The sequence below is a fragment of the Momordica charantia genome, assembly GCF_013281855.1.
Source record: "Momordica charantia cultivar OHB3-1 chromosome 6 unlocalized genomic scaffold, Mcharantia_2.0 BLBB01000006.1, whole genome shotgun sequence".
Taxonomy (NCBI): Eukaryota; Viridiplantae; Streptophyta; class Magnoliopsida; order Cucurbitales; family Cucurbitaceae; genus Momordica; species Momordica charantia.
In genome coordinates this window covers 10802281-10813798 of record NW_028275164.1, presented here as the reverse complement: position 1 = coordinate 10813798, position 11518 = coordinate 10802281, and the positions used below count along the sequence as shown (strand labels likewise).

The 11518-nt window shown below is 32.9% G+C and overlaps 1 protein-coding gene across 1 annotated transcript; it reads right to left on the bottom strand.

Moving 5' to 3' along the window:
* Positions 1 to 499: 499 nt before the first annotated feature.
* On the bottom strand, positions 500 to 7877 carry LOC111012202 (Chaperone DnaJ-domain superfamily protein). The gene is made up of 9 exons (XM_022286261.2): positions 7547 to 7877; positions 4448 to 4538; positions 4284 to 4344; positions 4081 to 4158; positions 2555 to 2628; positions 1997 to 2110; positions 1797 to 1904; positions 1135 to 1173; positions 500 to 1053 (listed from the first exon to the last, which is right to left on the bottom strand). The coding sequence occupies exons 1-9, from the start codon at positions 7648 to 7650 to the stop codon at positions 967 to 969; spliced, it is 756 nt and encodes a 251-aa protein (XP_022141953.1). The 5' UTR covers positions 7651 to 7877; the 3' UTR covers positions 500 to 966.
* Between the last annotated feature and the right edge of the window lie 3641 nt (positions 7878 to 11518).

Below are 11518 nucleotides of genomic sequence, written 5' to 3'. Positions count from 1 at the left end.
ATGAAACAAAATAATTATCAAACAACCACTTAACTATTTGCTTTGATCAAAGTTCAACAAGAAAGTTATACATTGCGCACGACCAAATGAACAATGTGGTTAATTGTTTTACAATGTTGGTATTCATATCTAAATTTTAAATCTACATCCAATAGAAAAAAGTCTCGTCACATTATTTATTTGATTAGAGATAGATGTCAATTACTAATAAACTAATATTAGCCAGATTATGGTATATACATTCAATAATTTATAACTGTTTGGACGTTAATTGCTCATTTGAGTTTTATTTTTCTAGTAAGAGAAAAATAGAGCTTACGAGGAATAAGCTAAGGAGAGCCATCTCCAACCATATGGCTAAACAAAGTTCCATGTTAGTAAAACAAATCCAGATATTAATGTAATCCTTTTAACTTGATAAAATCACCCGAAACAACTACTAAAATGGACATCGGATGGAGAAAATGTGACGAAGAAGACGGTAGCAGGAGTCATGGGGTCACTCGAAATCGAATGGATGCAGTAGACTCGACTGTATCGTGCTTACTACTCCATGAAGCAAGTTTACTAACATATAACCTCATGGGATATGGCATTCATACAAAATTCAGCATAGAACCCAACCAACAAAGTAAAAGAATCATTCACCCTCTTCACCACTTCGCGATCCAAACGTCCAAATAAAACAGAAGAATATACATGTTACCCTTATACCGACGCCTCATCGCAGTGCAATTACTTCTCCAAGCTTACAGTCAACCCTTCAGATGCTCTAGTTATATAACCACAGAACCATAAATTTTAAGGATTTTTGCTGCTTTAGTTTTGTATCAGTAAGATTTGCATTCTAACTATGTAGTTTACAGGCGAGTAATAAGATTTGACACTAGTGTCAGCCTACATCCGCAACCTCCCAGTATGCACCGAGCTTGGCTGCGGTGCAGATTTTTAATGAAAATAGATCCTTTAACCACGCTTTACTGGCCGCTGGACGTATGATTTGTTGGGGTCCTCAGTTTTCAGCTTTGGCGGTCGGGTTTCTCCTTTCTTAGCCTGTAACACAAAGAAGATTAGGGTGATTTTAATCTACATATATACATCAGTACACTTCACAAACTGAGAATACTATCTCACCTTCTTTCCACCCTTCATGAAATCTCTCCAGCTTGAAACCTGAAGATGACATTAGAAAGATGGGAGAGTATAAGTGCAAATAAACTATTTGTTCCGTTCAGAATTTTGAAAAGAATCAGAGGTTTAGAACTCCATGTTCTTGCCAGAAGTTGAAAATTCAGTATGAAGCCAAGCCACCAATTCCTCCACGTGTTTGTCACATTAGGCATTCATTAATCACTCATAAACCAGAAAACTTGAAGGTTAAACCAGGCAATAGAACCAGAAAACTGGAGGAAGAATCATAAGCTTTTCCCTTCTAACCTAGTAATCCCCCATTTTTCATAAAAATAATTTGCGAAAATTCAGAATGTTCATCTTTCCTTCCCTCAAATAGCATACCAACAGGGGAAAATTATATATTCCAAGGACTTACAGAACCAAAAGAACAGCATGCCTAAGAGATCTTGTATTATAATTACTTGATCTAGATTGGAAAGCTGTGATTCTATAGAGCTTTGGGGAGGGTTTGGGTTTCCTCTGCCCTCCGCCTTTAGGTTGTCTCCCTTTTTTGGGACTCTTTATATTTGAATACATCCTTTGTTTTTTATAAAAAAAATAATAATAATTACTCGATCTATTGTATTTAATATTTATCATTATGGAAAAGTAAAAATACTAACCCTCTGTTCTCTTGTTCCTTCCCACTGTTCCTCATGCTCACGCTTTTTCTTCCACATTTCTTTCGTTTCCTCTTCATCCTTTTTCAATCTACCTTCTTCCTCAGAGATCTATTTACAAAAAAAGTAATATAGACAGTGAATAATCCTACCCAAATATAAAAATGTCCAGAGGAATAACATAATATCTAACCCCTGCATACCCTCATCTGCATCTTTCTCCTCCTCCACTCTTGTTCTGTTAATATTTCTCGAACCTTCAATTTGAGCTCTTGCTTGAACTCTTCTGTACTCTCATACTGTTGCTCATATTTCCCCTGTGCCAAATCAAACATGGCATAAAAGGTCACAGGCATCAAAATACAGAACTATGACATATACTCATGAATAATGTGGATAGATCAACTCTTCCTATCATAGCTGCTACCAAATTGCAGTGTGACGTCAAGATATGATTTTTGTACCGATTCAATAATCAGTATTTTATAAGCCAGTTAAACACATTGAAGTTAACAAGTCATTTTGTTTGCACGAAACTACAAAAAAATAAAGACAATATAGAGCATGATTGGGCTATTTTTGTAGACAGGCATGATTAACATGTATGCTCTTGTTTGAGGAAGAATGTTACATTATATTACATGTTTGAGGAAGAGGATTATGTTTTGAACCATAAATGGACTCCATTGATATTGCAAATAGAAGACGATGGTAATAACAGCATATGAAATGAGAAATGAGAAAAAGGAAATTCAGGTCACCTCTTCAACCAATGACTTTATTTTAGAAGCTGTATCTTTCTTCAACTGCTTCTTCCTCTTTGCTAGAAGTTCGTCTGAAGTTCAAAATAAGCACAAGTGAGACATTCTTCCAACTCCATAGAGCACCAAAAAAGAAAATGGGGAAAACAAGTAAATCACTGAATAAAGAATATCTATGGGCCATGAAACCCAGCCCCTCCAGAAATTTGAGGACCTGTTCCAGGTAAAATTGAACCCTTGTTTTTTCCCTTGTAGTTATTAACTTATTAAAGTTTTTTTCTAATTATTTTTTTGGGTTGAAGCTCCTTCCTATAGGTTGGCCTCCTTTTGCTGGGCCTTTTTTGGTATGCCACGTACATTCTTTCTCTGATTTTCTCTTTTTCATTGATATGATAGAATACACAAAAAATGGGAAAACCACAAGGAAGGTGGATAACAAAAAAACCTTCCAGCTCATCAAAAAGATCAAAAGGTCATTTAAGCCGTGATTTGAGAGAGCACAAAAAACATTTACACCAACTTAGTGGGGTGAACGAAACATAATCCTGAATTTGTCATTGAAAGTCTGGTTGTTTCTTTCCTTCCACAGCACCAAAGAAAAGCCCTTATAAACTGAGTCCATAAAACCTCCTTGTTCCTCTTAAAAGGATGCCCCAACAAGAAAGCCTTCAATAGCTTGCTAACACCCATGTACATTCTTTCATTTTCCTCCATGAAAGCTCAGTTTCTTATCCAAAAAACCCTTGTAGTTGGGAGAACCTAGACTCTACATGCATGTGAGGCCAACTTCCTATCTCACACTTAAAAGTATTAACATGTAAGCACAAATGGATATGGATCTCACTGCACCAAATAGCACCTGAGTAAGGTTGCTAAACCAGGCCATTAGGTAAGATATTGTGGTGAATCAAAATCCAGGTTCTTTGACATAGATTAAGTTTAGTGTATCAGAAAAGTATTCCCTGCATATCTGATTTAAACTCTTCAGCCTGAATTTTGTTAGCCCAGTCTAAGATGTAAAATGTTATCCCATGATATAAAGGATAGAAAACTAATCAAAATTGCATTTTATGATATTTATGTAACTAGTTGGCTACGGTAGACTTTGGCCAAAATTCATTTCTCATAAAAACAAAATGTGGGATGGAGATTTGATTCTCCGACCTCAGGGGAAGAAGCAAATACCTTAACTGCTAATCTATGCTCATGTTGGCCACAGAACAAGTACATTTTATGATGATTAAATTATTCATTGCAATTTGCATAATATCTCTATGCTTTATTGGTCTTCCCAAATGAGATTTAGAATTATGATACGTTAATCAGGATCGTTCTGTAGCACAATGCATGGTTTAAAACAAATATGCACAATTTCAATTCCCCTAACTTATATGGTGGCATGAGTCTACTAAAATACAACAATGGTATGATACAGGTAAGCATAAATTTTATTTTCCCTCTTGTTTCTGGTGTGTGAAGCCATCCTTTTCAGTTTTCGCTATCCCTAAAAGAATTAGTTCACTTGCCTTTTGCTGCACTGACTTGGCTAAGAATATAATCTCTTTCCTGCTCATCAAGTAATAGCTGCTGGGCCTTTGCCAATGCTGCTCAGTATCAACAAACTGATTTTAGTTGGATATTACATGCATGGACGGTGTAAAATAAAATCTAAATTACCTTGAATGCTAAACATTAAACTGGACAAAATTGATATCATAAATCAATATACCTCCAAATGCTTCTTTTGCTTGTGGATGCTTACATTTATCAGGGTGAACCAGCAATGATAACTACAAATAATTAGGCATTTTAAAGTGAATTAGACAATTGCCAAAATATAAAAGTAGCATAGCTTGGGAGAAAACTAGACCATATTTCATGCAGAGAAATTACCTTACGATACTGTCTTTTCACCTCATCTGGAGATGCATCAAATGGTAACTTCAGATACTCGAATGGATTCAATTTGAAGCAGGACAAAATCCTATATAGTTTAGTCCCAACAGTTACAAAAGAAAAATAACAACACCATAATTGATAAATTTACAAGCAAGAAAGAAAGTTTTAAATGAAACTTAAACCAGAACTTCAATATAAGATAATCAATGTTGTATCAACAGACAATAAATTTACAAAAAAGTATGCATGTCTAGAGTCATTGCTAGTGTAGATTGATGCAACTCTAAGTTACTTAACACCAGTATAAAAAATCTAAGGGCTCGTTTGTTAACCATTTTAGTTTTTGGTTTTTTTCTTGTTTTTAGTTTTTGGTTTTTTGGTTTTCTGTTTTTAAAAAACAGAAAATCAAAACATGTTTGGTAACTATTTTTTTATAAGAAACGGAATATATTAAAACAAAAGGAGAGAAACAACCTACGGGCAAGGGTTGAGGAGGCCCTCCCCAAAAAAGCTACCACAGTACAGCTTGCCAGTCACGTGAAAATAAAGCTAGAGTGTAATTACAAAAGTATCTCCTATGAGTAAGGCACCACGAGGCCATAGTAATTTGCAGATTTTCACAAAAATTATCACAAGGTATTAGGGAATATGTGAAGATACGTTGATTTCTTTCCTTCCACAGACTCCAAAGACAGGTCCTACCTGCACAGCTCCACAGAACCTTTGGTAACCATTTTTAGTTAGAAAAAATCAGATTTTGAAAAACAAAAACCTGTTTTTGAAAACAACTTCTTTTTTTATTTTGAAATTTACACATAATTTCAAAATGGTTTTTGAAAAACAAAAAACAGAAAATTGAATTGGTTATCAAACAATTCTATTTTTGAAAAACTAAAAACGAAATAGTTATCAAATGGACCCTAAATATTGACCCTAAATATTTTAGATTTTATGATCAACAATCAATAAATAAAAAATCAAACACTGACCCAAATAAATTCTCAGTCTTCATTATTATGAAAAAAGCTGAACATATTTCTTTCTAACCAAATGACCCAACAAAGAATTGAAACCGTGAATTTCTAAAAAGCCTTCAAACTTCTGTCATTAACCCTCCAAAAATATCTCAACTAATAACACATCTCGGAAATAGAAATACAAATAGAATTTTAAGCTGGGAGAAACATTCAATCCATTACTTAATGGTCAAACCACCATAAAGAAAGAGAAGAATAACCAATTCATATGCCCTACAATAAAAAAAACGCCAATAGAGTAAAATAGACCAAAAGGTATTCTCTTCTGAAATAAATCACAAGTATTTAATCTTTCCTAAATAAAAGGCCAAAAAATAAATAAATAAATAAAAGACTGAAAGGAAAATCTCTAAAACGAAAAGTTCATTGAGGTTCAAAGAAGAAAGTTTAACACCATGAATAGAACACAAACGAGAGATGAAGATTAAAGAAGACTTCAAACCATTTAAGTTTCCTATTAAGAAGAAACAAATCCCAAGAAACATGCTGAAAATTGAATAAAGATTTGGCCAAACAATTAAAAGGATTTTGAAAAGAAGATACACATTAAACATCTCCCCCGGAAAGAAAACTCATAACCTAAAACAAATTTTACAAAAGAAGACAGATAACTAAAACCCTGAGATATGAATTTATGGACATAAATGAGAACCAATCCGAGTAATATTACACCACCAACCGTCTGAATCACTGCTGCAAACCCTCCCTCTACTCAATGGATAGTGCTTATCCTCTCTCAACCATAATTGCTAAAACCACAAGTAGCTAAATCCACCGAGAGAGAATAAGTCCTTTTGAAATTTTCAATCTCCTCCAATAAATCTTGAATCTTCTCCTTGTTGTGGGCTAAGTAGGAGGTATCATCAACAAGTCAGAGATGACTTATGTGGAAAACCACTCTCCCAACTTTGAAACCTTCCATGAAACCAAACTCCTATAAAGGATCCTAGCTAAGCAATCAACTAACAAAAGAAAGATACATGGGAACAAGGGATCGCCCTAGCATAAACCCCAAGAAGCCCAACTTTTGATTATCAGTTTGCTCTTTAAAATCCTAGATAAAAAATGTGTGCCACAGAGGTGCCCTCAACTCCTCCACCTATATCCAATGCCTTCATCCTTTGAAAAATACAACATGAAGAAAGCTCCAATCTACATTGTCTTCGGCTTTTACTGAGCTTTATACAATCCTCCTTTACTCTTGTTCTCAAATTGTCAGTCACCTTATTAGCGATTAGGATCAAATCAATAAATCATCTCCTTCAATAAAAGCAGATTGATTGAGAGTATGGTAGAACACTTCCACTGACAAACTTTTGCAATGTCTTCAATCACTTTCCAAACTTCCTCTTCAGTGAACAGTTATTCCAAACTCTTTTCTTCACAGTATGAGATCGGATCCTAAGAAAGGCCCCATGAGCTCCTTGAAGGAATCCACAAATCCCTCCTCTTAACTTCATCATTAACAGATAAAAAGGCTTCTTCTATCCACTTATGAAACTTAGTTTCTTCTTCTACATGGCAGCAGTCTATGGAAGAAAGCTTAGTTCTTATCACCCACTATTAACCATCTAACTTTGCATACGTGTCTCCAAAATGATTCCATACAATCAAAATATACTGGCAGAAATTATAAGAGAACATCAATCGAAGTGTTTTACAGCATGCCATACATTGATAGATTCTCATTCACATAAGGAAAACAAAACCAAAAATACGATCAAGAGACTATAATTCAGTAATCGCCCTTTCAACCAATTATATTCATTTCTAAATTATAATCATTAAGGTATGCATTATGAAAGCTAAGCATTATGAAGATTCCTCCACAACATGCAAAAGCATAGCCAAACAGTTCGCTTACAAGATCCCAGAAAAGATAGATACAACAAATTACAGAAAAATTGCATAAAACAAATAATAGCGAGCAGACGATTGAGCATGTGAAAACCCCAACAAACCCTAATGCCCCTCCACTGAAATTAACGCCATAGCCACACTCCCCCAATCCACTAAAGGAAAGCGATGGTTGGGGATGAAAGAAAAAAAGAGATACCTGATAACTTCGTTATCTCTCTCGACTTCGCTGACTTCGGCGAAGAAGCTCTTGAGGAGCAAGTCCTCCTCGGGCGTGGAGGTGGTCTTGTTGGCCTCACCCATAAACGGCTTCGTCCTGTTTCAGTTTGTACTTGAATCGGAAAGCGAAATTGCTCCCTTTTCCGGCAGGATTCTGAGGGTATCCGATCAAACTCAGGCAAGGCACAGTACCAGAGAAGCTGTATGGATGATGATGAAGGGGGAAGGGATGGATTGTGAAAATGCAATCAACCCAATTCGGGGGAATTTAGGTTGGGTTAGATTTAGAAGGTTTTAGGATCAACCTTTTTTCTTTCTTTTTAATCTTTATACGGGAAATTTGAATATATTACCCCTTCCATAATTGATTTTAGATTTATAACTCTTTTTTTTTTTAAATCTAACTTGTGATCCTACCTCTTTTTATGTTGACTTCTTCAAATTTTTATTTTAAAAAAAAGACGAATTTACCCTCTAGATTAATAAATATATATTCATGATACATTAAATTTTCACCTACTTATCCACCAAATTCTAAACTCATGTTTCATATGGTTTGAACTCTAAAACAAACAATTTTTTATTTTTTAAATCCTCTCAAACAAATATTGTTGTCCACGTATTTGATCATATTATCTACACACTATCCAAAATTATTGTCTCCACATTTTCACATTTGAAAAGTTAGGTACATTAAACTTTCAAAATTTTGACTTTAAATTTGTTGAAATGATTTGAAATAATTCTCCATCAATATATTTTGCTGGAATGAAGTTCTTGGAAAGAAAAAAACATGGTTCAAATTGTTGTCTCGGATCAATACTCGATTCGGGATTGAAGTTATATTGCACTGAGATTGAATAATTTTATCATGCATTCAATCTCGGTGCAATTTGGTTCGAGACATGATCCGAGACACATCCCGGACTGATCTCGAACCAAGATTGGTCCGAGACACTTCCCAGACTAATCCCGGACCAAGATTGGTCCGGGACAGTCTGGGATGAAGCAAAATTTTTATTTTATTTTGTTAACTCTTTTCTTATCTCATGTAGTTTTATTCGATTTGCTGGATTGAGTTCGGGATTGAGTCTGGGATTGAATATGGGATTGAGTACGGGATTGAATCTGGGATTGAGTCCGGGATTGAATCCGGGATCGAATTTGGAAAACGATTATTCTATTTTCGATATCTGGAGCCCTACAATCTACCGTAAAACAAATTGGCTGCTTCAGATAGCGCCGAAAATGGAAACCTAAAATTAAGTAACGAAAATTTTTGAAGATTCGAGCCAATAACCTCATTTCCTCCGAGATCCAAGACAACGATGATGTTGGTTGGTGATGGTGGATGCAAAACGTTGGAACAGATGAAATAGAATGTTCATTGTGGATGGATGAGACGAAGAGTCCGAGAATAGGGAGGGAACGGAGGGAGACAAATGGTTCGAGTATATAGGTTTAGAGTTTTACTTTTGGGAATGTAGGGAGAGGAAGGGTCCGAGAATGAGGATGAGAAGATGTGGAATTTGAAACATGAGGGTAATAGAGTAATTTCACTTCTACAAATTTTAAGAGGAGTCATATGACTGGGTTCACAAATTAAGTTTTTTCAAAAGGGGGTCATAACTCCAATTTCAATTATGGGTGGGATCATATATTCAAATTTCCCACAATATATGACCAAAAAACAAAGAAAAAGAAAAACAAACGTCCACCTGTTAAGATATATATGTCGATTAAAAGAGCATGAGTTTGAATCCTAACTTTCATAGATTTTTGCATTAAGAAGAAAATTAAAAAAAAAAGTTCAATTAAACATTCTAAATTTCCAATTATTGAAATGAAAAGAAGAAAAAAAGAAATATTTGTACATTTAACTTCCATTTATTTTATTTCACAAAGGTTCATTTTAATCTCTATACTTTCAATATGTTCTATTCGTTTGAGTTATTATACTTACGAAAGGTTCATTTTGCTTTTTTACTTCTCAAAAAGTCATTTTGGTCTGTTCGATTTCATTTTTATCTCATTTATTTCGATCATAGTTTTTACCACGATAGTTTATTTGCTAATTTCTTGAAATGTAGTCATAAATTTACATTAAAAATTTCCATTAGGTCTTAAATTTATCTTAAAATTTTGCAAATAGGGACTAGAGTGATCACTTTTTAAAATGGACCAAAATAGATGTTTTGAAAGTATAAGAACTAAATGTACAAAATCTGAAAGTATAGAAACCAAAATAAACCTTTTGAAAGTACAGTGACCAAAACAAACCAAAGTCAAAAGTATATGTACTAAAATAGTATTTAAACTTATATTCTATGAGTAATATGAGTTTATCCCTTATAAACTATGTATCATTAATAGACGTCTAGCGATAGACTCATATCAATGATATAGTATATTATTGATAGACTGGTACAATTGATAGAGACTATCAATGATCTAAGGATAAAGAGGAAATTACATAAAACTGTGTAAATAAGTGCGCAAACCTTTTTTAAATTGTCATATTTACAAAATCATAATCATGTTGCTATATTTACAAATATAGACAACGTGCACCACTAGAAATTTATTAATCTTTTTGGATCAATCTAATTTTCTTTTAAATGTTGTATACAAGGGCAAAATATAAAAAATAGTCCATAATGTTTTTTTCTTCTTTGGGCAATTCTTAATCTTGTTCTTCATCTTTCAAAAATTAGCAGTTTTATCACGATAATTTCTCAATCAAGTTATTTTCTAAAAAAAGTTGTGACCACCAATTTAATGATCATTAAGGGTCCGTTTGATAACTATTTCGTTTTTTATTTTTGGTTTTTGGTTTTTAGTTCTTAAAAAACAGGTTGTTTGATAACCCATTCAATTTTCTGTTTTTTTTTTAAAAAACCATTTTGAAATTCTATGTAAATTAAAAAAAAAAATTTCAAAAACAGGTTTTTGTTTTTCAAAATCTCATTTATTCTCCTAATACTCAACTTTTTTTTTCTTTCTCATATTTATCTTTAAAAAATTTATTTTTCATTCTAAATTTTTTTTATTTCTAAATTTCTCTCTCCAAACTTTATTTTTATCTCTATAAAATTTTCATATTTTGAATATTTATTGTTATTGGTCTCTTTCCATAATTTTCTGTATTTTTATTTTTTTTTCTAACAGATGAGTTTCATTTCTCTCTCTAAAAATTTAATATTTTTCCTAACTTTTTTCTCTCGAAAATTTCATATTTTATAACTTTTATGTCTCCGTAATCTATTTTTTCTTCTAAAAATTATATTTTATTTTCTCGTTCAATTTTCTTTCACTGTAACTTTTATTTATATTTGTATTTATTTATTTTATATAAAAATTATATTTTGAATCTTGTTTTTATCTCTAAATTTATTCCACTATAATTTTTATTTTTCTTTATAATTTCTTTTTTTTTCTTTAACATATCTTTTACTCTCCACTTTATTTTTTTCTCCAAAATTTTTCTCTTTTTGTCTTTAACTTGTCTTTCACTATTTTTTTTCTAAATATTTTTATTTATCTCTCTAAAATTTATCTTCTAAAAGTTTATTTACATCCCTATTTTCATGTCTCTACATTAGGGGAAGATAAAAATTTCCGTAGGTTCGGTTCCCAAAAATATAAAATGCACGTCCCGACCCCGTCCCCGATTTCAGTTTTTAAATAATTAATATATATTACACTTTTTTATATTTAAATTCTAAAAATAATTAAAAACATTTATAAAACCGATAATCTTTCTCGAGGACATCTCTCGGAACCAAGAACGAGGTGGAGACGGAGACTAAAAATTTTCACGAGTCCGAGAATGGGGGAGAGCATACTCACTCGCATCCACACCATCTCTATTCTACATAAAATTTTCTCTCTCTAATATATATTTTCAATTCTCTAATATATATTTTAATAAAAACTAAAATGGTTATCAAAC

Bases quoted from the DNA above. Each gene is read 5' to 3' on its own strand.
- LOC111012202 (XM_022286261.2), bottom strand. From the start codon at position 7,650: ATGGGTGAGGCCAACAAGACCACCTCCACGCCCGAGGAGGACTTGCTC. The intron at 4,345-4,447 runs GTAATTTCTCTG...AATTATTTGTAG, and splicing joins TGAAAAGACAGTATCGTAAG to TTATCATTGCTGGTTCACCC. The intron at 2,629-4,080 runs GCAAGTGAACTA...TTTGAACTTCAG, and splicing joins CCAAGTCAGTGCAGCAAAAG to ACGAACTTCTAGCAAAGAGG.